Source organism: Akanthomyces muscarius, chromosome 5, assembly GCF_028009165.1.
Source record: "Akanthomyces muscarius strain Ve6 chromosome 5, whole genome shotgun sequence".
Lineage (NCBI taxonomy): Eukaryota > Fungi > Ascomycota > Sordariomycetes > Hypocreales > Cordycipitaceae > Akanthomyces > Akanthomyces muscarius.
The window spans coordinates 2,689,407-2,716,465 of NC_079245.1; the positions used below are offsets into that span (position 1 = coordinate 2,689,407).

General features: G+C 52.6%; 12 protein-coding genes across 12 annotated transcripts; 8 read left to right on the top strand and 4 right to left on the bottom strand.

Moving 5' to 3' along the window:
* Positions 1-238: 238 nt before the first annotated feature.
* Positions 239-2,468, top strand: LMH87_010199 (uncharacterized protein; the record flags this gene model as incomplete). Its single annotated transcript, XM_056197322.1, has 5 exons — positions 239-273; positions 396-411; positions 532-657; positions 712-1,281; positions 1,392-2,468. 5 exons carry the CDS (start codon positions 239-241, stop codon positions 2,466-2,468), a joined length of 1,824 nt encoding a protein of 607 aa, XP_056054383.1.
* Positions 2,469-3,324: 856 nt separating this feature from the next.
* LMH87_010200 (uncharacterized protein) lies at positions 3,325-6,926 on the top strand (the record flags this gene model as incomplete). The annotated part of the gene is made up of 2 exons (XM_056197323.1): positions 3,325-6,555; positions 6,606-6,926. 2 exons carry the CDS (start codon positions 3,325-3,327, stop codon positions 6,924-6,926), a joined length of 3,552 nt encoding a protein of 1,183 aa, XP_056054384.1.
* Positions 6,927-7,373: 447 nt separating this feature from the next.
* Positions 7,374-8,141, top strand: LMH87_010201 (uncharacterized protein; the record flags this gene model as incomplete). The annotated part of the gene is made up of 3 exons (XM_056197324.1): positions 7,374-7,436; positions 7,505-7,574; positions 7,654-8,141. The coding sequence occupies 3 exons, from the start codon at positions 7,374-7,376 to the stop codon at positions 8,139-8,141; spliced, it is 621 nt and encodes a 206-aa protein (XP_056054385.1).
* Positions 8,142-8,337: 196 nt separating this feature from the next.
* Positions 8,338-9,929, bottom strand: LMH87_010202 (uncharacterized protein; the record flags this gene model as incomplete). The annotated part of the gene is made up of 3 exons (XM_056197325.1): positions 8,338-9,189; positions 9,248-9,811; positions 9,870-9,929. The coding sequence occupies 3 exons, from the start codon at positions 9,927-9,929 to the stop codon at positions 8,338-8,340; spliced, it is 1,476 nt and encodes a 491-aa protein (XP_056054386.1).
* A 2,006-nt stretch (positions 9,930-11,935) lies between these two features.
* LMH87_010203 (uncharacterized protein) lies at positions 11,936-12,348 on the top strand (the record flags this gene model as incomplete). Its single annotated transcript, XM_056197327.1, has 3 exons — positions 11,936-11,978; positions 12,069-12,129; positions 12,204-12,348. The coding sequence occupies 3 exons, from the start codon at positions 11,936-11,938 to the stop codon at positions 12,346-12,348; spliced, it is 249 nt and encodes an 82-aa protein (XP_056054387.1).
* Positions 12,349-15,686: 3,338 nt separating this feature from the next.
* LMH87_010204 (uncharacterized protein) lies at positions 15,687-16,861 on the top strand (the record flags this gene model as incomplete). Its single annotated transcript, XM_056197328.1, has 4 exons — positions 15,687-16,225; positions 16,305-16,351; positions 16,424-16,690; positions 16,758-16,861. 4 exons carry the CDS (start codon positions 15,687-15,689, stop codon positions 16,859-16,861), a joined length of 957 nt encoding a protein of 318 aa, XP_056054388.1.
* A 625-nt stretch (positions 16,862-17,486) lies between these two features.
* On the top strand, positions 17,487-18,251 carry LMH87_010205 (uncharacterized protein; the record flags this gene model as incomplete). The annotated part of the gene is made up of 2 exons (XM_056197329.1): positions 17,487-18,143; positions 18,204-18,251. 2 exons carry the CDS (start codon positions 17,487-17,489, stop codon positions 18,249-18,251), a joined length of 705 nt encoding a protein of 234 aa, XP_056054389.1.
* A 221-nt stretch (positions 18,252-18,472) lies between these two features.
* On the bottom strand, positions 18,473-19,661 carry LMH87_010206 (uncharacterized protein; the record flags this gene model as incomplete). The annotated part of the gene is made up of 3 exons (XM_056197330.1): positions 18,473-18,821; positions 18,896-19,518; positions 19,575-19,661. The coding sequence occupies 3 exons, from the start codon at positions 19,659-19,661 to the stop codon at positions 18,473-18,475; spliced, it is 1,059 nt and encodes a 352-aa protein (XP_056054390.1).
* A 322-nt stretch (positions 19,662-19,983) lies between these two features.
* Positions 19,984-20,944, bottom strand: LMH87_010207 (uncharacterized protein; the record flags this gene model as incomplete). The annotated part of the gene is made up of 4 exons (XM_056197331.1): positions 19,984-20,022; positions 20,105-20,256; positions 20,315-20,456; positions 20,516-20,944. 4 exons carry the CDS (start codon positions 20,942-20,944, stop codon positions 19,984-19,986), a joined length of 762 nt encoding a protein of 253 aa, XP_056054391.1.
* A 337-nt stretch (positions 20,945-21,281) lies between these two features.
* On the top strand, positions 21,282-24,507 carry LMH87_010208 (uncharacterized protein; the record flags this gene model as incomplete). Its single annotated transcript, XM_056197332.1, has 4 exons — positions 21,282-21,381; positions 21,435-21,483; positions 21,534-21,584; positions 21,633-24,507. The coding sequence occupies 4 exons, from the start codon at positions 21,282-21,284 to the stop codon at positions 24,505-24,507; spliced, it is 3,075 nt and encodes a 1,024-aa protein (XP_056054392.1).
* Positions 24,508-25,334: 827 nt separating this feature from the next.
* LMH87_010209 (uncharacterized protein) lies at positions 25,335-25,653 on the top strand (the record flags this gene model as incomplete). The annotated part of the gene is made up of 2 exons (XM_056197333.1): positions 25,335-25,533; positions 25,598-25,653. The coding sequence occupies 2 exons, from the start codon at positions 25,335-25,337 to the stop codon at positions 25,651-25,653; spliced, it is 255 nt and encodes an 84-aa protein (XP_056054393.1).
* Positions 25,654-26,214: 561 nt separating this feature from the next.
* On the bottom strand, positions 26,215-27,002 carry LMH87_010210 (uncharacterized protein; the record flags this gene model as incomplete). The annotated part of the gene is made up of 2 exons (XM_056197334.1): positions 26,215-26,658; positions 26,724-27,002. 2 exons carry the CDS (start codon positions 27,000-27,002, stop codon positions 26,215-26,217), a joined length of 723 nt encoding a protein of 240 aa, XP_056054394.1.
* Between the last annotated feature and the right edge of the window lie 57 nt (positions 27,003-27,059).

Below are 27,059 nucleotides of genomic sequence, written 5' to 3' on the forward strand. Positions count from 1 at the left end.
CCCCAGTTCCCCGCCAAACCTCTTCCCCTCCCCCAAAGATTCTGTCTGCCGCAATCCCCGAGCCTCTTTATTTCTTCCACTCCTCCACGTTTCGAGAATTCGAGAGCTTGGTCCATTTGTCCTTCTTTCAACAGAGTCCACAGCGTCCAAACTTGCGTTCAATTGGCGAAACAACTACAGGAATATATCATTCCTCATCTAAAGAGCTTAATTAGCGGACTGCTCCGAAGCTGCCGCCATGTACGCCTATAACAAGCCCATCAACCCAATGGAGTACGTCTTCCGGCCAGCCGCGCTGTTTTCCTCCTCCGAAAATTCCATACAGACATTTCCGTCTTGAATTGAAGTCGTATATCTCAAAGCAACATGGAAACTGACTATACTCCCCGCGACAGACCTCCAGCCAAGCTGGTAAGATGCTCTCCGAGCTACCCCTCCATCGTTCCGCCACCTAGCACAGCGCCCCGCCACTCTGCAACCCCTCCATCGCTTCGATAGAAACGTGGCAGAAAACTAACGGCCGTCTTCTAGGACCATTACATTGGTATCGACGTTGGCACAGGCTCTGCTCGTGCCTGTATTATTGATGAGTCTGGTGACATCAAGGCTCTCGCCGCGCAGGACATTAAGCTATGGCAGCCTCAGAACGGCTACTATGTACGTCACTGAAACTCAATTGCAAGCTCCATGCACTAATACCATCCGCAATAGGAACAATCTACGACAGATATCTGGCAGTGTATCTGTGAATGCGTCCGCAAGGTAGTTAGCGAGTCTCAGGTTGATCCCAACTCCATTAAGGGTATGGGCTTCGACGCCACTTGCTCCCTGGCTGTCTTCTCAACCGATACCGACGAGCCGATCACCGTTACCGGGCCTGACTTCAAGAACGATGGCAATGATCGAAACGTCATTCTGTGGCTCGACCACCGACCTGTTGAGGAGACCGAGCTCATCAACAGCACTGACCACAACCTCCTCAAATACGTTGGAGGCAAAATGAGCATCGAAATGGAGATCCCGAAGATTCTCTGGCTCAAGAACAACATGCCTCCAGAGCTCTTTGCACGATCCAAGTTTTACGACCTTGGCGATGCCCTCACCCATATTGCTACGGGTAACGAGAGCCGCAGCTTCTGCAGCACCGTCTGCAAGCAAGGATACGTCCCAGTCGGTGTGGATGGCAGTGTAAAGGGCTGGCAAGAGGATTTCTATGACGCTATTGGCCTGAATGACCTTGTTGAGGACAATTTCAAGCGAATGGGTGGCGTTGATAAGGTGGTGAGCCACTCTCCCGTCCTCATACTTTGACTTGCCGGCTATTCAATCGAGCCTGAATTCGTCGGTCGCACGCGTTGTGGCGGGAACAAAAGCTAACCAACTTCTTTTAGAATGGAAAATACGCCAGTGCTGGTGAATGCGTTGGAACTCTAAGCAAGCAGGCTGCTTACCAGCTTGGTCTCCCCCAAGGCATCGCTGTCGGTAGCGGTGTCATCGATGCTTACGCTGGGTGGATTGGAACCGTGGGCGCCAAGGTCGATCTTGGCGACGACGAGCTCAATGCCAGCGTCCCTCACAACGACCTTTCTCAGGCATTCAGCCGGCTTGCCGCCGTCGCTGGCACCTCGACTTGCCATCTCGCCATGTCCAAGAACCCCGTTTTTGTTCCCGGCGTTTGGGGCCCATACCGGGATGTATTGCTGCCGGAGTATTGGATGGCTGAGGGTGGTCAGTCTGCGACGGGCGAATTGCTCCGACATATGCTAGACATCCATCCTGCTTTTAACGCGACGCAGGCTCTGGCCAAGGCCGAAGATAAGCACATTTACGATTGGCTAAATGCCCACCTCGAATACATGGCCGAGAAAAACAATGCGCCGGCCGTGTCGTATATGGGCCGCCACCACTTCTTCTATGGAGACCTTTGGGGCAACCGATCTCCCATTGCAGACCCTTCCATGAAGGGTGCAATGATCGGACTCGACAGCGACAAGAGCACCGACAACCTGGCTCTTTGGTACTACGCTACCATGGAGTTTATCGCCTTCCAGACGCGCCAGATCATCGAGCAGATGAACAAGTCTGGTCACGAAATCTCATCTATCTTTATGTCTGGCTCTCAGTGCCAGAACCCAATTCTGATGAATCTCATGGCTACCGTGTGCGGGATGCCAGTTTTGATTCCCCGCTATGTTCACGCCGCCGTTGTGCACGGTGCTGCCATGCTGGGTGCCAAAGCTGCCAGTCACAATGAGGAGGGTCGCGAACCTGAGTCGCTCTGGAGCATCATGGACCGCATGAGCAAGCGAGGGCGTCTAGTCGAGCCGGGTACCGATGCCGGCGAATTGGCGATGTTTAATGCCAAATACGAAGTCTATCTGGAAATGTGCAACTCGCAGCAAAGCTACCGCAAAAAGGTGGATGCCGCGACCTCTAAGTGGAAGAAGGAGTTTGGCGGCGATGCATAAATAATAAGATGATGAACACGGAGGCTGAATCTCGAAATATACATAGTATAATACACAATAGACATTTTACTTCTTGAGGCATGTGTTCAAGCATCCTAATTGATAGAATGGAATAGTGCGAAAATGGATTACAATCAGAGAGGAGGAGCTCATGGCATTATTCCTTGGTTATTTGCAGATTGTAAAGCAGGCATGTGGGCGGCCATATAAGATGCCACTCAGATCAGAAAAATAGAACTGGTATATAATCGTGATTAAAAGGTACGTGCATAAATATTTGCTAGCTTTTCTCCTCCTTGACATTCATTCTTATTCTTATTACTTACGTCTTAGCGCCATTGCACCGTTGCCAGGATTTCCAGGAAGCTTAGCCAAAGTGTCTAATATTTTCAGGTTCACAGAGAAATCCGCAAACAGAGGGCCTGTTATATTGTAGCAATTGGGCCTATGAAGAGAGCCTTTAAACCAAATTGCCATCTAGTGATGATCGGACGTCGTACGGGAAAGCAAGACGAGATGCTCATTCACGGTTGCTGCCGTGACCCACTCCTGCACTGCAAGCTGTTCTGATTGGCCCGAGCTCCCGGTGCCTGGCCAGTGCCAAACGCCAAAATTCTAGCAGCCAAGCAAAGCAGCGACGCAACACCAACGCGACGGCGCATCCAGTCTCGACCATCGACGCATCCAGCTGAGCTCGCATTAGCATCAATCTGTTGCGCGCGTAGTCAAGGACGTGACTTCCTGCACTCGCCGTGTGCTAGCTAGTTACGCCGCGCCAATCCCCGTTCTGCCACCGCCCAAGTTTGTTGATTTCCGGAGCTATCCACGAAGCAAACATCAGCACTGCACGGTAGCCATGTCTCTGTTTGGTGGTGGTGGTGCCACTGGCGGCGGCTCGCTCTTTGGTCAGAATAACCAAAATCAGCAGCAAGCAAACAACGCGCCCTCGACTCCGACACCCGGCGGCGGCCTGTTTGGCGGGCTGGGCCAGAACAGGCCTGCCACCGGAGGTGGGCTTTTCGGCCAGAATGCCCAGACGCAGCAAGCTCCAGCTGCAGGCACAACTACTAGTGTTTTTGGACAACCTGCGCAGAACCAGCCGCAGCAGACAGGCACGACGGGCGGTCTCTTTGCTCAGAACGCGCAGAACCAAACACAGCAGACTGGAACGACTGGCGGCGGAATGTTTGGTCAAAACAACCAGGCCCAGGCACAAGGCGCGAGTGGCGGTGGGATCTTTGGCCAGAATAATCAGACTCAAGCACAAGGCACCGGCGGCGGCGGAATGTTCGGCCAGAACAATCAGGCTCAGACCCAGCAGACTGGGCCAACAGGCGGAGGTCTTTTCGGCGGCGCGCAGAATCAGCAGCCCTCGACCGGCGGTGGCATGTTTGGCCAATCGACACAAAACCAGGCGACGAAGCCATCTCTCTTTGGTGGCCAACAGCAACAGCAGCAACAGCAGCAGCAGCCCACTGCATCTGGCTTTGGCGGCAGCACGCTCATCAACCCAGCGCAAAACAACTCCCAAAATGCCGCGACAACATCATCGCAGCCTGCAGGCGCGTATTTTGATAGTCTCTTTGCCAAGACGCAAAAGGCTGGCCAGAACACTTCCAACATGGAAGACCTTCCAAGCCTCGAACTTGGTCTTGGCGATCTCCGCCACCGTTTACGCAAACTCCAGTCCAAACCTAACGAGAAACCTCTGGAAGGCAAGGCACACTACCTGCTTGCTGCTGCAGGTGTCAACCCCGGTGCTGCGGCCAAGGATCTGGGACTTTTAGACGTGCAGGGACGTCACGAACGTACCGTGCATGGTGGCTATGCTCCGACCGAAATCGATGTCGAAACCTACCTCTCGAATCTGCAAACCAAGACGACTTTAAGCATGATTTCAGACGGACTAGAACGATCGGTTCGCGACTTTGATGACTTTCTCGAGGATAATGTGGCTATGGAATGGGATGCGCAGCGCAAACGCATCTACGACCACTTTGGCATCAAACCTCGTGAGACTGGAACTGCTGGTCGCGAAAGCCAGGGCGGTTTTGGCCGCTCCCGACGTAGCAAAGCGCAGAGTGGTACTGGCAGGGCCTCTCGGGGCTCTGTACTTGCAAATTCCACTCTGCATCGATCCGTTATTGGTGCCCCCAGCCGCATTGGAATGCATGAATCCGAGTTCACGGATGTCGACCCAGCGGCAGAAGCCAAGAAGAGGGGTGGTCTGGAAGATCGTGCCGTGCGTGAAAGACAGCTTAAGCTCTCGGACAAGGTTCGCAACTTGAATATGTACCGTCTGGACAACCGCCCATACCCCATTTTACACGAATTCTGTCAGATCGAGGAAAAGTCGCACGAATCTCACGCGTTCCATGTGGCCGAGGCATACCGTGCCATGATCGAAGTTGTCGGAGAGGAGCCCGCCATTTCTCCCCTTGGCTACAGCGCAACAAAGGAGCGCCATTTTGCCGGCATGTATCTGGATGAAAACCCTAACTCTGCCAAGTCTGTTGAGATGAAGAAGAAAATCCTCCGTGGCGCAAATGCATTTTTGGAGAAGCAATTCATTCGAGAGGTCGAAAGTCTCATTGCGAAGCATCCCCACGAGGCGAAGCTCGGCGGTCTTCCAGATATCACCAGCAAGATCAAGGCATACATTCGCCTGCGCTCGGCCCGAAAAGACTTGGTGCCCGACAACACTGAGCTGCAACAAGTTCAGGGCGAGTTCGTTTGGGCGATAGTCTTTTACCTCATACGGTCTGGCAACGTCAGCGAAGCCGCCAAGTATGTCAACGATAATAGCAACCACTTCAGAGGAATCGACAGGACATTCTCAACATATCTCAACAACTATGCTGCCAGCGAGGATCGCAGAATTACTAACAGAAAGCTGCTCGAGCGCTGTACGAACGAATACGTCCAGCGATACCGCAATGCCCCCGATAACTCGATTGATCCGTTCCGTATGGCTTGCTATAAAGTCATTGGCAGAATCGAACTTGCCAACCGCGATCTCAATGGCTTCAACACTGACATCAATGACTGGATCTGGCTGCAGTTCAACCTTGCTCGCGAGGGCGACAAGACTGTGGAGATGGCTGGCGAGTCCTATGGTCTGGCAGAACTGCAAACCAGCATTCGGGAAATTGGTCTCAAGCACTTCCCCAAATCTGTCTCCGACGACAACAACAGCGGTAGCTTCGGCATGTTTTTCTACCTCCAAATTCTTTCGGGCCTGTTTGAAGATGCCATCGGCTACCTGTACTCTTTCTCTTACATCGACGCGGTTCACTTTGGTATCGCCCTTGAATACTACGGCCTTTTGCGGCCCAGTGACCCGATGTCGGCACCAAACGATCTTCGCAGTCACAGCAGCAAGAATCTACCTCAGATCAACTTTGGCAGAATGATTGGATATTACACTCGTGACTTCCGCGCGGCCGACGTTGTTTCGGCTGTTGACTACCTAACGCTGGTCTGCCTCAACCAGGACTTGGGCGGCGAGGCTGGTCGAAGGCAGAGCAGCCTGTGCCACGAAGCTCTGCGTGAACTGGTACTCGAGACGCGTGAGTTCAGCAAACTTATCGGCGACATTCGCTCAGACGGCCAGCGCATCCAAGGTATTATCGAGATCCGCGGCCCTCTGATTGGTCTGAGCGACCAGGACGACTTTGTCAACACTGTCACGCTGCAGGCTGCTAGCTTTGCCGACGAGAACGGAAGGACTACCGACTCTGTACTGCTGTATCACCTAGCCGGCGAGTACGACGCTGTCGTTGTGATTGTTAGCCGCGCTATTAGCGAAGCTATCTCTCTTGAGATTGGCGAGGATCCCATGCGCTTGATGCCTGTCAAGCCCAGAGCTGGCGGCAACGATGCGGATGCCCAGCAAGTTGGCAGCTTGAGCTTGGCTTCCATTGACGATCCTATTGAGCTTGCCAGGACCATGATGTACATGTACGAGAAAGACGCCATGTTCTACCGCAAAATTGCAGACACCAACCAGATGGCCTGCCGAGTCTTGTTGGAAATGAGCAGTATCAAGAACCTCGTCGAGACCAGCCAATGGGCGCAATGCCTTGATGTAAGTTTCGATGCTACCTTACGTTGTGGATCGCTACTAACTCGCAACAGAGAATCCGCAGCCTCGAGATTCTGCCGCTTGATGCCGGCGGCGACGCGAGTACCATTCGTGCCTACGCGTCGAAATTCTCCGCGCTCCCACAACCCGTCTCCATCAACGTACCAAACCTGCTGATGTGGACGATCATGTGCTGCGTGCGACAGCGTGGGCAGCTCGGTAACGGCCAGTTCAGCGGCAATGAAGGCACACGCCGGTTGATGGTGGATCAGCTCAAACAGATGACGCTTGATCTGACAACCTACACCAGCCAGTTGCGTTACCGCTTCCCGCCGCATCTCCATGAGGCACTGGCGAGGGCGTCGGCGGAGTGAAAGGAAGACGGCACTGAAAAGACGGGTGTTACAATTTTGTATGGGAATGTTTGATATCTTAATCTAGTCATGGTTTTTGGCTATATGTAGACCTAAATGAAAATTTACCGATTGCGGTCTACGAACTAAGCGATTGTCTTCATGGCCATTGTCATATCGCTGAATGAAGCTCCACACTGTTCTAGGCAGACAGTATTTCGTAACTTGTAAAAGGTATGATCGAATATTGTGCTCAAGGATCAGCTTGATGACGAGGTCCAGCGGGGATGACACATCTTTAATCGGCGAGATGTCGGCGGCTGCGATCATCATCGGCGGGCGCTAGCGCTGTTGAGTCACAGCTGAAAGTGCCATCAACAACTCGGATAAAGCGAGAAGCTCAACTTGCCAGAAGCTCCCTGCAACGTCGATTTTCTGCAATTTTTCGAAAAGCAAAAGGTGCACGCAATGGCCTCGACAAGTGTGCCGCCTACAGGGCCAGCACCCATAGAGTCGCCAGCCTTCGAAGAGGTACAGACTCCCTCTGACCCGTGGATCCAGTCCAGAGCCGTGTCACTTACACAGTGGACGGAGAACAGATACGTCCGAGACTCGCGCGAACCACCGGCGACCTGCGGCCGGTCGTGCTCATGACATGCGCCATTGCAGGTATGCAGCTCACCCGTGGAACTCCAAGGCCTCTAATCACAAGACCCTTTTGTCCGCTGACCTTTCTCGCGGCGGCAAGGCGCTGGCAAAAGCACCCTGGCCAAGACGGTCACTGCCAAGCTGCCCAGCTTTGTGCGCTTCTCCGCCGACAAGCTTGTCCGTGACAGGTACGGCTTGTATGGCATCGACTTTGCGCGCGACAAGCACGCCGGGTACTTGGAGGAGGCGCAGGCGCACATCAAGACGGATCTGGCGGCGCTCATCAAGAATGGTGCAAACGATGCCGTGCTGGATCTGTCTTTTTATAACAAAGAGTACCGCGACGAGTACAAGGCCATTATTGAAGACGCGGGCGGACGATGGGTCTTGGTCTTTTTGGACGCCGAGAAGGATCTGCTCTGGCGTCGCATCCAAGGTCGGCGGGCCGCACGGGACAGGATCCCGGTGGAGAGTGGTGCGAGGGATGGCGACTCGGCGTATGATATTGAGCCAGGGACGTTTGAGATGTATTGCAGTGGATTCGAACCTCCCGTCGGAGAAGGCGAGATTAGAGTTTTGGTGGTCTGATCTGAAAGGCCGTTGAGTTGCAGGAAGTTTTGACAAAGTATTTTGAGAATTAAAGTTTTCCTCTTTTTGCTTCTGAAGAGGCTGTCGTACAGAAAATATCATGTCTAACGTCGCTGCGTTTGTTCTTATTCCTAGTACATGTAAAGCGGCCAAATAAACTCCGTCGCGAATTCACAGTCATCTATTACAAATCCTTCTATAAAATCGACATAGATTGCGCCGTCAGTATCGACCATGGCGCGACCTGACAGTTTCGGTCTACCAGACCCTGAATCGTATGACGACACCAGTCCTGCGTCTCGGCAAGGCTGTACGAGGCTGCGAACTGGTTGAGCATGCGCAGAGGCATGATGATTGTCTGCATGCCCACGAGGCTGTTGTCAACCGCGATGCAATGCGCAATGACATGCTGCATGCTGTTCATCGTCTCGAGCATCACGAGCCACTCAATGTCGCCCTCGATGCTTTGGTTCATGCTTTCTGGCGTGAGCGGCATCGAGCAGCGTACCTTCTCGTTGGTGCTGAACAGCATCAGCTGCGCAAGGAAAATGAAGGCAAGCTTCTGGCAGGCAGCGACGCTCATACAGGGGGTGTCGTCGCTGCTGGTGCAGGCGTTGAAACTCTCGTAAGGATGCATCACCCAAGGAGCAAAGTCACCACAGGCGAGCTGACTGGTGTAGAGGCCTTGTACAAGTGCAGACAGGCGCTTGTGTTGCTGCTCAAAGTCTAGCTTAATGGCGTCTTCGTAGGGGTTCAAAGCTATGCGGTCCGACTGCTGAATGTGGGAAGGCAGAAGAGCGAGCACGTCCAGGACGCGGTGCAGATCATCGTTGACGGGTTCGCCCCAAGATTGCAGATACCAGGCGTTGGGGTCGGAGAGCTCGTATCCGCCGAATAGATCTCGGGCCAGCATCGCTGTGCGGCAAAAGGTAAGCGTCAAGATGTCCGACGCGCCGAACTGCTGGATACTGTTCATTGGGGGCATGTTTGCGATCTCGGCCGAATGACTGAACCAGTCCGCAATAGGAACATTGGCACCATCGACGACCTAGAACGTCCATGTTAGATGTTTGTTCTATAAGATGCAAGCGGAGAAGGGTATTTACCTCGACGAGCTGAAGCATCAGCGAAGTAAAAGCGGTGTTGTGCCAGCTGTCATGACGCTGAGTACCGCGTTCGTTGGACTGGCGGAGTTCAAATAATGCTTGGCTGTATAGTGTCTGTGATTGCGTGGGATAGCACGCATTCAGCTGTGTATATGAGGAAGTAGCCGCAACAACGGCGTTGATGGCAGTGTCGAGTGGCATAAACTGCGTGCGTATTTGAGGGAGGTCGAAAAGGTTCAGGTCAGACAGGAGCTTGCATGGCGATGCTGGTGGTGGTGGTGGTGGTGAGCGAACTGGCGGTGCAGTGTGGTAGAACTCGATGGTGGTGAAAGCGGGCGGATCTGGCGAGGAGCTATTTCTGGAGCTGCTGTTGCTTGTTGAGCTGGGGCTCGATGATGCGGCCGGCTTCTTGATGCCAGAGGGGCTGGTGGTGCGGCTCTTGGTCGTAGCCGGAGGAGGGCTGTTCGCTTCGTTATGTGAAACAAAGATCAGGTCGCGCTCGTAACCACTGCATGGCAGGTTGGAACGCTTGCATTGGCTGCACTCGGGACGGCCGTAGTCGCACTGGGAAGAGCCGGTTAGCATTGGCCTGGTAAAATCTTGGGAACGGAAGAATGCATACCTTTATCTTCTTGCGACGGCAGTTGTGACATCTGGGCTTGGTAATGGGTCGTGGCGCCATGGTGACAATTTCGTGTGTGCTGTCTAAAGTTTGCTGTGCTTGGCGATTCCTGTATACTGCAGTGTACGTATTGTTGTGTGTGTGAAACTGGTTGAGCTTGGTTCAAGTTGAGGAAGCTAGTTCTGATGACCAGGGGGGAAGCACTCAAATCGAGGTGGCCTACGACGACCTTTATCTAGATATTATCCACGGCAAACACCCCCCTCCGCCCCTCATGGCAATGAAATGTGGTGAGAAGCCCCCCCTCCCTGCCAGGAAATTCGATAGATAATCCCCGAATGAGAAGAGGACTAGCTAGTAACTGGGCACTAATACCAAGTGCCACACCTTGGCCTTCAGTGCCGGGACCCGCAGACGTCTCCAACTCCCATCCCCATACCTTCTTTCGCCTCAAAATCAGCCCTGCCGGCCAGGGTATTGGCGTCCTACATATGGGGTGCTTTGGTGTCTTTTGGTATGAGCCAGTTTGCTGGAGCGGCCGCCCGCTCCAGCAAAGGACGCTACGCTCTCAAGTACCCGAAGAAGTTTGGCGCATCACCAGAGTCAGTTGTCTTGTCAAAGCTCCAATGATACGAGGCGATTTGGCCCCTGTCATCACCGAATGGGGGCAGAGACGAGTTACCCTGATCGGCTTAGCGCAAAGAGCGGCATCCGGCCATCGCGCGCCTTTTTCTGGAACAAGAGAGTTTGGGGGCTTCCGACAGAAAGCTGGCAGACGGCAGCTGCAGAGACGATGGGCAAACCTTGTTGATCGCCATTACGGAGCGGTGCTGCTCCGTTCCATGCACCCCCACGTCCCGCCTGAAAGTGCCAGTTACCATGTACACCAAATACGGCATTAAGCTTCGACCGGGCATGAACCCAGGGTAATGGTTGGATATGTAGCGTGTCTGAAATTGGGGCGTGTCGCTCTACGAACGAGGCTAAACGAGGCTAACGGGGATGTCTTTTTCCCATTGTCTTGAGATGTTGGCAATTGTTCCGCCCAGGTTATGCCAGGCTATGTTTGTTTGTTTGTTTTTTTAACCCGGCTTTCTTTTCTTTGGGCTACAGAGTCAGTCCTCCTGGCACACTTCTTGAACAAGTCACCTCATCTTGTTGACACCGCGGTCGGTGAAGCGCGCTCCGACTCGCTGGTACTCGTAGCCACATGATCCCACCGGCCAAGTACGGCAAAAAAGCTCACCGTCTTGAGATTTAGCCAGGACAAGCTCCAGCCACATCGTCGATGGTGTCTTGCCACCAGCCTTTCAAGCTTGTTTCTGCATTGCCCTGTGTCGCGATCCTGAGGGATGCTCATTATCTCTTCAAGTCTCTCTTCAATGAGGCGTCTCAGTTTTTAGCCGTCTTTGATTTGCTTCGTCCTGCAAGTCTTGACTCCCCTGCCAGAAAATGAATCTGTTTTGCATATCAGCGTAGCCAGAGCCCCGAGCGTAGTTTGCCGGCAAAATGACTTTGCAGCCACAGGTCTCCGTTGTCAGCCAGTTCCCTGACGTTCTTTCGCAAGGTCGATTCGTAGATGCGTTTTAGTGCAACCAAAATTGACGGTACTAGCATCAGTTGGGGGCCGCTGCATCCGTAGCCGTACCAGAACCGTGGTATTCCGTTACTTATCGTTGGGCTTAGCATTGCCGCGCCAGGGCCGAGAAATGGCGACGACAACCACTCAGGGAACAGGAATCCGCACATGAGAAAGCCATTGAGATCATCGGCCGGGGTGAAGGCTGTGTTGAAAGTGACAGGGGGGGCGGATAGCAAGCCTCGACGCCTCGACGCCTCCACTCCTCAAGCTACTGAGTTGACAAGGAGATAACAGGCTTTCCCTGTTTGGGAAGTTGAGCGCGATGTGCCAATGGCAGGGCCAGCGATCAACTCGGGTCCGGCCAATGGCGGCCGAGCGCCGTGGAGCTTCTCAAGGTTCCCAGCTAGTTACTGGTGCGGCGATGTAGGGCTGGCGGACGGTCTTCTCAACTTCTAGCTTCCGCGCTCAGTTGCCCTGTCGAAACATGCTCAGCCATTCTTCCAAGGTCGGGCCGAAGAGCAACCCATGTAAGGCCTCAGCTGCTCGAAAAAGATTAACGTCTCTGTCAGCACTTGCGCCAAAGGCTATTTTGTTTGAACACTGATTTCCTGTTCCAGTGCGGAATATGCTTGAGAGCGATGAGGACGTGGGGGTCAGTCGTTGTCGTTCAACTGGTCAGTGAGTACCCAGGAAGCCAGAGGGGAGAGCCCCTCCAACACCATGCCCAACGTTTCGTCGCGAATAATTTCTAGAACCTCCAAGCCTTTCCTGGGACAAGATATTAGCGTGTCCCGACTTTCCGCTACACTCGCAGCATCTGACGCCCGCTCCGTTGAGCCTGGTCCCGCCTCGCCGGCGTACTGCCTGTGGACTGCCACGATTTCACCTTGTGCTTGAAAGACAAGACTATTTTGGGTATAACCAGCCAGGGACCACATTGCAACCTTGTCGCAGGAACAGCTTCCGGACATGCTCAATGGTGGAATTTTAGTTGTCATATTCCTCTCATCTGCCCCAGGCCGATCGGCAGCCAGTGACAGGCCATGCACCGGCGTTGCCGAAGTCTACAGAATTGCTCGATAGATACCATTTCAATAATGGTCGAAGAGATCCATATTCAGTTTCGCGATTTCACTCGATCAGTTATCCCCCTTCAATGCTCTCATGTAATACTTCAATGTCAACTTGGTTCTGAAGCTATGGCCTTCTTTTGCCCATATTGGTTGGCAAGGCTTGAGGCAGGGGCACTCGGCCACGCTAGCTCGTGATAACTAGAGTATCCGTAACCTTGGCCCAATTCTAGGATGCTGCGGCCCAGCTCGCTAGCGTCAAAGGTTGAACGAGGCCGAACGAGATATGGGGCCGCTATACTGAGTACCAGTAATTTCCTTGGTAAAGCACTGTCTGCCCAGGCACGCTGCCTCACAATACTGGCGAGCTAGTTACCGGCATTCATCTTCCCACCGCCATCCAAGTCGCGAGTCCCAAAAATAAACATTTCATCGCTGCTCAGTGTAAGTTATGATGTAACCATTTCGAACTGGGGCAGAAGAAGCCGTTCAGGGTGCGAGACATTGTGTCTCCTCTCATTTAACTTGGTGTCTTGTGTGATACTCAGATTCGTTTGCTTCTACTTCAATCAACTGATGATCCCACATTCCGTCGCTTGTTGTATGACGATGCGAGGCTAAAATACACCAACGGCTGGCCAGCGCCGAGGCACTGGGCCACTGCCGTACTTTCGGCCGAGTGGACAGTCCTAGCGGATGTTGTCAGCTTGGCATGACGCATGGCCTGGCCACGAAAATACGGCTGAGCGGCATTGATGTCGACCTCACTACTCTTGGCACTGGCATGCTGCTGAGTTTACCACGAAATACGGTTCAGCCGTAAAGACAACAGGTTTCTAATTTGCTTGATAGTAGAGACCAATTTCTCAGATGCAGTGCTTGGTTCTTGTAGATATCTCCACAGTAGCCAGCAGCAGCTGGCGTTCTAGCCGCCACAACACGGATCTCGTCACAGACTACAGCGCCGTCGTTTTGGAGTCAAGATCCATGACTTGCTACCTCGCTATATAGGGCAAAGTGATGCTGAACTTCGTTATTAATTCGTTTCAGTAGTTGCAATTTTTTAAGTTTCATTGGTACAAATATGAAGTTTGTTCATGTTCCGTTGTCAGGTTGTCCTATTAATTCATCACGAGCTCAGCGCTCGGCAGTTTCTAGACTGCTCTACGGCTCCCACAAGGCTAAAACTTGACTAGACAAGTCAAATTAAGTCTACATAGAATAATTCCTTTCTTCCATGCTTCTTCTTCTCTTTTTGTTCCCCTAAATTGTTTGGCAGTGTAACCTCCCCAGTCATGCTGTCCGCCTAGCTGTCTCCACGATTGACTGCAAAGCTGTCGGCTCAGCCTCATCCTGCATCTCATCGTCTTTTTGTGCCTGCCATTGCATTTCAACTGTTCCCTGCAGCTCTGAGCCCAAGTCAAGGGATGTGCTACCACGGAGTGTGCATCGAGGGTGTGTTTCTTTTCAGACTGCTCGAGGGCATTGGTGTGTCATTCCCCACGCTATCTCTATTCCACGGCAGTATAGTCCGTGCAGAAATAATGGCCGGTGATATGTCGGTAACGAGCTATACATGTCGTCAGTGAGGCTTGCTTCTGTGTTGGGCATCCTGGTGACTCAAGTCAGTACAATTCGGTCTTGGATCAACAAGCCCTGCATTGTCCTGTGATGGCTGCTCCGCACCAAGGGTCAAAAGGATGATCTAGAATGACTTGCTTACTCAATCGCATTCCTGTATCTAGGCATTGCACTCATGCTTGGCGTCTCTTGCATTCTGGATCTGCTCGCATTGTCCAGCTGTATAAAAGCAATATCAATCTGAACGATTTCTTTATAGTTCAAACGCGAATTCTTACTCACTATCACCTTATCGATGATTCTCACGTCAAATACTGATCCTAGCAATATTAGCTGGTTCAGCAGACCGCTCACACAGCTGGCAGCCCCAGCGGCCCTTGCCGCATCAAGAAGTCGCCGAGATCTGAGTAGACCCTGTAACACGTACAGATGCGGCAAGGTTCGACGATAAATTAGGTACAGAAAAACGAAATCCGCAAACTGGAACAAATAACTCAATTCTTTCATCAACTTATACGCAGATTACTTTCCCTCCAAATCGACATCCTTGCAGAGCCGAATCGCAGACACCTCTTGGCAGCCACAATATGGCCGCGACCGCCGATGACGGGCCAATTTCGCCGTAGACGACACGACGGCGTCGTCGTTCCTAGCAGCCCTATGGTCGCAATCATCCCAATCAAGAAGGCCTATCTCCACTCGAGAAAACGAAAATCGTGGTTGGTGTTACATCTTGGCTTAGTCGCACGCATCTGCTGGACGCCTTGCGGTGAGGCTCGCTCGTCTGGTTTCCAGGTGGATTCTCTTATTAGATGATGGAAATCCATTTGAATAGTCGCCAGGGATTACACAACACTAATTCCCTATCAAGAGACAGCTTTCGTGCAGGTGCGCGGGCTATCTTGGCCAAGGCTCTGCAGGATTCCAAATTGCATTCGATGCGTGTACTGTCGTGAAGCTTACGGAAACCACGAGTAGGTATTGGGGTTCTTACTTGATGTGCGGACGGAGATTCCGATAGATCTCCGTGTCGACGTAAATGCGTCCCCCGCGCGTTCGACGTCGAGGAGCGACAGCCCACGCGGCGCCGTGAGGATGCTTTCTCCTGCAGTTTGTGGCTAGCTAAGCACTTGAGCGACACGTGATAATTCCGCCCCTGAATTGATTCTAAATCTGAGATCCAGCTCCTCGTGCCGCGCAATATTTTCGTTTTCCCACCCGCGACAGAATTTGATAGCCTAGCAGGCACCGAGCAGCTTCGTTGCCTCAGAGTGATCAACGGCCTGTATTAATATTATATTAATTGATCCGGATAAACAGAGATCATAACAGCGAATCGGAAATAAAATATTACCTATAAAAAGTTCCGTTTGACGCGTGGCGTACGCGATTCAAATTGCAACTCGCTCTAGGGTAGCACAATGTACGAGCCGAGGCACACCCCGGACTTTATAGCGATAAAGCACAAACGGAGTGCGTTTCTCCCCCGGCACCGACTGGACAAGACATAACGACATTCCGGCGCAAGTTTATTTCTGCGAATCAATATATTGGGCCGGTAAAGTAACACAGGAATCAGATCCTATGGCATCCGAGATCACAGAGCGGCCCCAGCCCGGCCAGAAGACGGCACTCATCACGGGCGCTGGCGTCGGCGGCATCGGCGGCGCGCTCGCCATGGAGCTGCACAGACAGGGCTACTTTGTCTTTTGCGCTGTGCGCCGCCCGGACAGCATCGCGGAGCTGCTGAGGCCCGGCATAGTGGTTGTCAAGCTCGAGGTCACGGAGACAACGTCGGTCGAGGCCGCCGCGGCGCAGGTCGCCGCCGTCACGGGCGGCACGCTGGACGTGCTCGTCAACAACGCCGGCGTCGTCAAGCACCGCCCGGCGCTGGACTCGGACATTGATGGCGACGTCCGCCACGTCTTTGACGTCAACGTCCTGGGGCCGATGCGCGTCGTTAAGGCCTTTGGGAAGCAGCTCATCGCCGCGAAGGGCTGCATAGTCAACATAGGCAGCATCGCGCCAATTGTGCCCCTGGCCTTTTCCACGTCGTACAATGCCACAAAGGCGGCGATTCATGCGTACGGCGATACTCTGAGCATGGAAATGAAGCCCTTTGGGTACGTTGTCAGCTGAACATGTCTCCCTCGTCTCCTCCGTCGTATCCCTTCCGTGCGACCGCTAACTCGTTTGTAATAGTGTCGACGTCGTGACCGTCATCACGGGCGGTGTCAAGAGCAACATCGGTACGACATGGCTGATCCCCCCTTTCTCTTGGCAATACTACTGTGCTGCACACTGCTAACGAATCTGGATAGTTCGCGGGAACCCAAGCCTCCCGACGGACTCGCTGTACATGGCCATCGAAAAGTTCTGGCGCCATCGCACGCAAATGTCCAATGGCGACGACTCCATGCCAACTGATGTCTACGCGCGTACAGTTGTGCGCATGATTGACTCAAAGAAGCGACCACTTCGATTCTGGGCAGGCGCCAAAAGCTCTCTGGCTTGGATCCTTTACCACTTTGTGCCACTGCGCTTGCGTCTGTACATGATGGCAAAGCGATTTGGTCTGCTCACACTCGGTCAGTCCACCAAATAGAAGATGAATCGAAGCTTGTGTGAAACAATTAAACTTTTTTGTTTTGGCAGTTTTGAAAATCTCTTTTCTTCAGCTTCTTATCTTGGGCAGTGTGGTAACGATTGTCAAGAACAACGCGTGTCTTGCCTACAATAGAAGTATCACAGACGCCTAATACATAGACATGCCGATCTTGCAGGCGTCGAGTTTTGTGAGCGATAAAAACGACGCTGCTCTAGTAAATTTGTCGATGTCTTTCACCTTGTTATTTCTTCCGCCTTTACTTTTCTTATCAATTTTGCCCGCCTTCTCCCGTTTCTGAACTTTCTTTGAGCTTATAACAATTATCGACGAATGGAACTTCTCCCTTATCCCTATCCGTACATGTTTGCAGCATAGACGAAGCTGTGTAGTGCTGATGCCTGACGAAGGGAGCTCTGTCCTCCCTCAACCCTGTACACGGGTCGCCCACTGGCGATCACAAAAACCAAGGCACCAGTCTGAGACACAAAGGCTCTTTCTTGGGCGAAGTCTATCCATGTGGTCCATAATTCGAGGGGGTTTTCTTTTAAAGCCCCTGTTGATCGGGAGATGTCACAATGGGGTAATAAAAGGGATGGTGCCCAATTTGCGAGTCCTTGACATCCCGCATTCTAGCGTTCCTTCTTCGTTCACACGGCGCAATTCATCAGCGCCGCGCCTGCATCAGTCCTTCGCTTTATTTTCGTCACTTTTTCAGTACATCTTCAATTCTACTTTACTGCCCTCGCTTCACGCAATTATCTACGGCGCAGAATAAAATGAAGTTCACATCTTCCATCTACGCCGCGGCGTTGGGCGCTCAACTCACTGCAGCCATGCCTGCCATCATTGGTGGCCAGGTGGCCACAAACGGCAGTGCTCCTTTTATTATCAGCATTCGCAAAGATGGTGCGCATATCTGCGGAGGCAGCCTCATCAACAGTCAGTGGGTTCTCACAGCGGCCCACTGCATCATGGACGTTGTGCCCAGGTCGCTCACCGTCGTCGCTGGCTCCAACTCTGTCAAGCAGGGTGGCGTCGAGCGCAACGTTTCCAAAGGCATCACCAACGACGACTTCGACTCAATCAAGCGCATCAACGACATCGCCCTACTTAACCTTGCCGCGCCGTTTGAATTTACCGATACCATCAAGCCCATCGATCTTTACCAGAGCCAGGAGATCGACGCCGGCACCAACGTGACCGTCTACGGCTGGGGCTACACCAGCTTTCCGCCAGGCCCCAAGCCCCAGGAGCTGCACTTTGTGAGCCGCAACACCATCAGCACTGCCGCATGCAATGACGCGTATGTCGAATACGACAAAAAGAACATCACCGAGAACCAGGTCTGCACGCAGTCTGGCGGTCATGGGACTTGCAACGGCGACTCCGGTGGCCCCCTCGTCTTGATTGACGGAGAGGGCAAGGTTTATCAGGTTGGCCTCGTATCTTTTGGCGTGCCGTGTGCTGAAAAGTACCCTGACGTATTCACCAAGGTCAGCGCATACCTACCTTGGCTGAAGTCCTTGACTGGAGTGAATTGAGGACAACTCTGCACGGATTGGACATATCCTTTTACCGGCCAAGGCCCTTCATACCTTATACAGCACCATACATAGTTACGTTGGTATTCCTACAACTGGAATTTGCAGTTTGCCAGTGACGGGCATAAAAACTTAAAAAAGTTCAGTACTTGTAACAAATATCACAAATATCCGTTTGTAGACACCTAAACGCCGAGTTACCTAGTACCTACATGCTGTGCTCACATATCCATGCTCATCAAGTACATTTCCAAAACCCTCATGAACTTGGCCACAAACGCCTCCAGGTGGAAAATGACCTTTGTTCCCGTCTTGATGCGGTGTTCGTAGAATGCGGACCACCGAACCACCTCGCCCTTGAGACCATCGTCAATCATGCTCAACAGCTTGAATGTCAGCGTCTTGAGGATCGTCGTAGGAGGGATGCAATGTGTCAGGAGGTCGTATAGCTTCGACCGAACCTGCAGAATTCGAGCGGGCGTGTGCTCCTCCATGATCTCCTTGGCAATGTGTCCAATGAGTGCATCCCAGTCTGCAGGCGGTATCGGCGTGCTGTCGGTAACCTTTTCACTAGAAAGCAAGTCAGTAAGACAGAAGATTTCGCACGCAGCACGCGTATTGGGACGTCGTCGCTGAAAACGTACTTTTGCGCATGCACAGCCTCGTACATCAAAAGGGCCTTGCGCAGATTACGGCCGCTCTCCACTGCTATTCTTTGGTGCAGACCCTTGACCAGGCTCCAATTCTCCTTTTTCGCCGCGTAAGCCAGCACGTCGCAGATCTGCTCATGTGACGGCGCCGCCACTCGAACGAGCAGCGTTCGTGATCGAATCGGGGCTATAATATTCGAGGTAGAGTTTGCGAGGAGAATGAGTCGCAAATTGGGCGAGTACTTCTCCATGGTGCGACGCAGCGCGGCTTGCGCATCACGACTCAAGTGATCAGCTTCGTTGATTACGACAACCTTGAAACGCTGCTTGGCCGACTGATCGACCTGCTGTGTCTGCGCCACCTCCTTGAGAAGATCCTGCACCACCACTCGATCATAGTTTCCGACGTCAGATGGCGTGATCTCCTGGTGGTAGACGGATGCGACAATGTTGAACTCGAGCTTGCGATTACTGCTTGTTTGGAAGACACGCGAGTCAATCTTGATCTTTTCCACGCCAGGCCCGTATAGCTCCTTCAACGTAGCCACGATTCTAGTCTTCTTTCCAGCACCGGATGGTCCGTACACGAGGAGATGGGGGAAATCGCCGCTTTGTGCCTGTTGTCGGATTAGCTGTGTGTGCGCGGAGACGGAGGACTGACGGCCTCTCGTACAAGCGAGCGAAGGCGCTCGGTAAGCTCATCATGATATGTGAGCGCATCGAGAGACCTGGGTCTGTGCTTATCGACAATGAGCGCCATTGCTGTCGTGGTTACCAGATTAATTTGCGGTGATGAGGAAATGCAAAGGGCTTTTTTGGTCTTTGTTGCTAGAGACGCGTCGGCGCGTTAAGTGTAGCGGGTGGCCCTGACAGCTCCCCACCAATGGCAGCCTGGTTTGCGTCCCGCTGTGGTCACTTTGCAGCATGCCATAATGACAGAAGAAAAGCAAGACAAGAACGATTGTATCGCTCGTGCAAGCTCAAATTACTTCACATCACTACTTCATGTACATTATTAATGAGTTCTAGTTCAGTTCTAAACGAGAGACGGAACATGCTGATAAATTATGTGATATACATTTTCAACCCTCTATCAAGACATGTCGCTGCTGGCCACAGCCCTGTGGCATGATAATATACATATTCGAGTTATACATAAAAGTTGGCTTATGAGGAGGCTGGGGGTTGGCTGCCGTTGCCTACCTCTGAGATCGACGGAGCAGTGCCGGCCTCTTCGATAATCTGCACCGGTGGAAGCTGGCGTCTGGGACGCTTGAGCTCTTCAAGCGTAACACCGTCGAGTTTGGTGATGCCGACAACTGGCGCCTCACCCTTCTTAACAAACTCCCATTGTCCTAGACTTGGTCAGCACAGGATCTCCAAGCAGGTCGCGCTCAAGTGGCTAAAACTCACCAGGTAGCTTGTTCCCGGCCAGTCGGAATGCATCACGAACAATCTGCTCGTGGATGCGTCCGCGAACCTCAAACAGAATCTGGCTAACTGCCATTCGCGTCGCCCAGTGATCAAAAGAACCCTTTCCCTTACCCATTCTCATCTACCTGGTGTTAGCATGGTATTCGCAGTGTTCCGGTTTCTCGCCTGGTGGTCGCTAACCTCATTACCGCTGACGTAGACACCAATGTTGCAGCACTTGCGCTTGTACAGTCGGTATTTCTGTCCTCGGAGTCGCGTCTTAATAGTGTCCTCCGCCATCTTCAGCGACTTTGCGGGGATGCGACGTTGCTTGTCCGTCATGCGCAGGCCATAGTCGCCCCAGATGACAGTAGTCCCCTTTGTCGAACCTCCAGTGGCCACACGCGCACGCCCCTTGGCCATTTTCTTCTTTCGGTTGATATCGGGCTCGAGCCATGTTCCAAATACGGGTGCCGTTGTCGAGAAGGACTTTGGTTGTTGCGCCCAGGCTGTGGACAAAACTGCCGATTGCCGGAGCCAAGGCGTTCGAATTTGTCGCAATGGCGATGGGCCACAGATTTGCAGCCCTCTAAAGGCATTGGCCAGCGTCGATGATGTGCTGGGCTTCATCTTGGGCGGATAATTGAATATCTGCTTGATGCTGGCGGTGCTCCTGTTCCTGAAGCTCCAGAAAATCTTAGCCTCAGTCTGTCGTGGCAGGTTGCGGTGGCCTGACGCATCAGGCACTAACAGATTTCAATTAAGCAGCCTGGGTGGTCACGCACTTCGCGTCACCTTCGCGTCCACCTTGTGGAGCTGCAGGGCAAGTTCAATGATCCAGGCCACGACCTCTGCCTAGAATCCGACAAGAAAAGGGCTGTCAGCTGAGCTGCGACTGATGCGCCTATAAAGCAGGCTGCTTTGCATCGACGCGCTCCATATAGCATTGTGGTTTACATTATTCGCAATGCCTGACATTCGCTCCTTTTTCACCCCTAAAGGTGGCGCGGCCGTGGCGGCCGTGAAAGCTGAGCCAGCCAGCCAAAAGCCCGACAACAAAAGGAGAAGTAAGTGGCATTGGCAATCCCAGTTTTGGTATTGGATGCTGACAACATTACAGAAGTTGGTCGTAAGGTCATTGAAGATAGCGATGATGACGAGGTCGTCGAGTAAGGCAACCACGAAACCGCAAGCAGCTTACAATGCTCACATTTAATAGGAAGAAACCTGCCGCAAAGTCTACACCAAAAGCGAGCAAGAAGAAGGCCGAGTAAGTTGATGTGTACCACTGCGAAGCACAAAACTGACGAAAATTCAGAGATGATGGTTTAGAGATATCAACGAACGACTACTTCGCATCGAATGAGGCGCAGACTTCCACGCAGGCTACTCCCAAGAAACCTACCACTGCAGCAAGCAAAGCCGATGTCCCTGTGAGAAGCAGTCCAAGATCGAAAACGACAGTGGCAAAGACAGCAGCGCTGTCCAGCGATAAACCGGCACCAAAACGTACCTCCAGATCTTCGCACCAGCGCAAACAGGACGATGACGATGCACATATGGAAGACGCCGACGAAGATGGCGATGACATATTCGCTGCCGACATAAAAGGTCGCGGCAAGGGAGACGACGACTATGCAGAGGACTCTGATGAAGACATGCTTCCTCAGCCATCGCGCGCAGCTGCCAAAGAGAAACAGACGCAGGACACCAAGCCGAGCCGTGCTGCTGCAGCGAGCAAAAAGCGAAAAACCCCGGAGCAAGACTCGGATGAAGAAGAAGAGGAAGAGCTTCCGCGAAAGAAACCAACAGCTTCAAAACCTCGCGCGCCTCGTGCCAAGAAAGCCGACGTACCCGAAGACGCTGCAATCCAAGACATTCTTGACAGTGTTGCCACTGTTCGGCCCCCGACACCGCCACCAAAGGACCCCAATACCAAGTTTGATTGGCGCAAAGCTGCCGGAGGTGGAAATGCGACTGTCCAGCCTGTTGGTAGTGCGGACATTCCCGAAGGCGAAGAAGAATGCTTGAGCGGTCTCTCTTTTGTATTCACCGGAGTCTTGAGCACAATTGGTCGTGACGAAGGCCAGGCACTCGTGAAGCGTTATGGCGGAAAAGTGACTGGCCAGCCCAGCAGCAAAACTAGCTTCGTCGTGCTGGGCGATGATGCTGGTCCAAGCAAACTGGCCAAAATTAAATCATTCGGCATCAGAACTATTGATGAAAACGGCTTGTTCGATCTCATCCGCAAGCTTCCTGCCCATGGAGGAACTGGCAAAGGAGCGCAGAAAGCTCAAGAGAAGAAGAAAGCTGACGAGGAAAAGATCAAGCAACAAATTGCCGAAATGGAGGCCGAAGAGAAGGCCAAGAGAGCTGCTGAGACAAAGGCCGCCAAACTCGCAGCCAGCGTGTCGGGTGCAGCTCGCCCTCCGCCGCCTTCTAATGTCCCTACACAGTTACTTACCTCAAAGTATGCTCCTACTCAACTCAATCACATCTGCGGCAACAAAGGCCAAGTCGAAAAAATCCAAGCCTGGCTGCGAAACTGGCCCAAGGCCAAGAAATACAACTTCCAGAAACGCGGTGCTGATGGTTTGGGCGGTGAGCGAGCAATCATCATTTCCGGCCCTCCTGGTATTGGCAAAACGACAGCGGCTCATTTGGCTGCTAGGCTGGAAGGCTATGACGTTCTGGAAAGCAACGCCAGTGACGCTCGTAGCAAGAGACTGGTTGAAGCAGGCGTCAGCGACGTCATGAATAATACTTCGCTACTTGGCTTTTTTGCAGGGGACGGCAAAAGTGTGGATACCACGAAGAAGAAGATGGTCCTCATCATGGACGAGGTGGATGGCATGTCTGGCGGCGACAGAGGAGGTGTTGGCGCAATGGCCAAGTTCTGCAAAAAGACTGAAGTCCCCTTGATTCTCATTTGCAACGAGCGACGTCTGCCAAAAATGAAGCCTTTCGACCACGTTGCATTCGACATACGATTCAACAGGCCGACTGTTGACCAAGTTAGATCGCGCATTATGACCATCTGCCACCGCGAAGGCTTGAAACTGCCACCGCCTGTTGTCGATGCCTTGATCGAAGGCAGCAATAAAGACATCAGACAGATTATCAACATGATTTCGACAGCGAAGCTGGATCAGACAAGCTTGAACTACGACCAGGGCAAAGCCATGACCAAAGCTTGGGAAAAGCACGTTGTTCTCAAGCCATGGGATATCTGCCAGAAGATGTTGGGTGGTGGACTCTTTGCACCAGCTAGCAAGGCCACACTAAACGACAAAATTGAGCTATACTTTAATGATCATGAGTTCAGCTTCCTCATGATCCAGGAGAACTACCTCCGTTGCAAGCCAATGGCGCTCAACGGCAAGGGCTATAATAAGCGAGAAGAAAAGCTCAAGGCACTGGAGCTGTTTGATCAGGCTGCTCAAAGCATTAGCGACGGCGACTTGGTGGATAGAATGATCCATGGCCCGCAGCAGCAATGGAGTCTGATGCCGACGCACGCCATATTCAGTACTGTCCGTCCTGCAAGCTTCATCGCAGGTCAGCTCATGGGCTCCAACTTTACCTCGTATCTTGGGAACCTCAGCAAGACCGGGAAGCTCGGAAGGTTTATCCGCGAAATTCATTCCCACATGCGCCTGAAGAGCTCCGGCGATCACAACGAAATTCGACAGCAATACATGCCAGTCCTGTGGAAGCAGCTCATCGACAAGCTTCAGGTCGAAGGCCCAGAGTCCGTGTCGGAGGTTATCGATTTGATGGACGCATACTATCTGACACGTGAAGACTTTGATGCTATTCAGGAGCTTGGTGTAGGGCCAATGGATGAAAGCAATGTCAAGATCGAGTCCAAGGCCAAGGCGGCCTTCACACGAACGTACAACGCCATGAGCCATCCGGTACCGTTCATGAAAGCTAGCACAAATGTGGTAGCGCCGAAGAAGTCAGCTCAAGACGTGCCAGATCTGGAAGAAGCAATCGAGGAAGAAGACGACGCGGAGGTGATAGAAGCACCTGCTCAGGATGACGACGAGATCGATTTCAAGAAAGACAAGTACATCAAGAAGCCCAAGGCAAAGAAGGCGACCAAGAAATCAAAAGCAAAGGCGGACGACGAAGATGAAGATGAGAAGCCAAAGCCAAAATCGAAGGCCAAGGCCAAGGCTAAGAAATAGCGCCGTCTGGGCGCTTTGTATCGACAGCATGAGTTCGGAGTTTTGGAATTTATTATCACAAGTCAATGTATCGATTAGTTTGGTGTGTATTTTTATTTGCAATATGAGGCAGGTTGTCATGTTCGAGATTATCACGCTGAGAATGATTTGCTGCTTGTTCATGGTATTTGTAGCCCATTGGCATGGCCCCGTGCACTTACATGGCTTGGCGACAGTGGTTTGCGTTGTGATACTGTCCAATGACAAATGTGGCCTTGGGGAACGACCAGCTGCTGGAATATTTCTAAATAAGCGATGGCGCAGCCGTGCAAAGAAGTACCAGCTAAATCGAACACCGACGGTGCCTGAAATGTAATTCGAATAAATGCATTTGTTCTCTTTGCTATTTCGTAGCTTGTCCAATGGTAAGTTAAAAGTGACACGTGCGATAAGTGCTTATCAAAGCGACCACGTCTGCAGGCACGCCACCCTGGGGCGCGGCAACAGCCTGAGCAAGCTCAGCTGCAATTGCGATTCCAGGCTACAACGTCACCAACTGCGACTTTCTTTATTCTTCCGACCAGGCGCTCGATCAACTGGTCGTCATAACGACTCACGGGCAGTCTCAATTATTCCACAGAAAGGAGAGCTAGCTTCCAGCCCCACCCCTATTTAGCTGTCCCGGGAGCTCCTCTGAAAGAGGACACTGTACCACGATCTACCAGTACGCACCGCGAAACAACAACGGCGGCGAGAAACCGAGAGCGCACGGGCGAAACGAGACAAATCGCCAGAGAAGCAATATAAGCGCCTAAGCTGGTGAAGGAAAGAGGGCGACTCGATCCAAGATGTTCTTCCTCGGCAACCTCTTCTACGTCAGCTGCCTCCTGATCAACGCGGTGGCCATTCTCTCAGAGGACCGCTTCCTGGCGCGCATAAACCTGTCGCCGGGATCGCACGACCCCGGATTCGGCGCGGGCACGGAGCCGCAGAGCGTGCAGGCCAAGATTGTGCACCTGATAGCCAGCGTACGGACGCTGATGAGAAGTACGTCTGGCGCGCATCCCATTTGCAAACCCCACTGGCGCAAAGTTGCTAACACTTGTTATAGTGCCGCTAATAATCGCAAATACACTGATTATACTGTACGAGCTGATTCTCGGCTAAGCCGGCCTGGAAAGCGGAGCATTGGCAACGAGAGACGAAAAAGAACAAGCAGGATAGATAATCGGAGAATGGGATTATTGGTGGTACTACAGCGAATCGATTTCTTTCGCCACTTTGCAACCTATGATGAATAAATAACTTGGAGTAAATGGTGATACAAGACGATACAATCAAGGTCGCCCAAGGCTAGATAGCTTCTAATACAAAGGGCATATATACAACTATACCCCGCAGAGTCTCCCTATCCCGAGGAGACTTTCGCTTTTTCCATCTACCTGTTCCTGTATTTTGTACAAGCAGAGAAAGACAGACTAGACTTCTTTTCCGTGGCCATTTCAGCCAGTCGCCATGCAATTTTTCTTTTTTTTTCATCCTTTGAAGAATCACCATCATGAGAGGAGCATTAACACATCGTGTCTGACCCAACGCCGGCCCAATATGTATCCCAGAATTTTTGTTGTAATATTACACGCGGAGTGCGCCTTTTTCGTCCAAGGGAAGAAAAAAAAGAGAGCGTCACGCAATTAAAAGAACAAGGTTGATGCAGTTCTATCTGCATGTTTAAGCGTTCTTGACGACGCCGACCTTGGCAGCGCGGAGGACGCGGCCGTTGAGCTTGAAGCCCTTCTGCTGGACGTGGAAGACGGTGTTGTTCTCCTTGTCGGGCTGCGGCGTCATAAAGGTGGCCTCGTGCTCGTTGGGGTTGAACTTTTCGCCCTCGGGCTCGAGTCGCTCGAGGCCGTGCTTGGCCAGCGTCTGGATGAGGATGCTCTCGGTCATCTTGAGGCCCTCGTAGAGGTTGACGAGCTCCTTGACATCGTCGTTCTTGTCGGCGGCGTTGAGCTTGTCGGCGGGGACGTTGGCCAGCGCGCGGTCGAGGTTGTCGACGCTGTCGACGAGGTCCTTGGCGAACTTTTGGATGGCAAAGTCGCGAGCCGTCTTGACCTCTCGCTGGGTGCGGTCCTGCAGGTTGCGGAAGTCGGCGACGGTGCGCATGCACTTGTCCTGTTGTTGCAAACGGTGTCAGTAAAAGATGCGAGGCGTGTGGGCGCGGGCGTTGCAAAACAAACCTTCCACTCGCGCGCCTCGGCGTCCTTGGCCTCAAGGCTCTTCTTTAGCTCCGAGACTTCGTCGGAAGCTCCATTTTGCTCCTTGCCTTCGGCCTTGTCCTCAGTCTTCTCCTCCTTGGCTTCGCTGTACCATCTCGAGGCAGCGGGCTGGAAGGATCGGAAAGCCGGCGTGGCGACGGCAGCGCACGCCTGTGGGCGCAGCAGCAGCTGGCTGGCGGACGCCCTGGGCGCAGCAGCGCGCAGAGATCGGGGGAGAGCGGCGGCAGCTTGGCGCAACATTGTGAGTAAGGGGTATATATATGTGTGAAGAAGGGGGCGCAGAATTGAATTGATGAG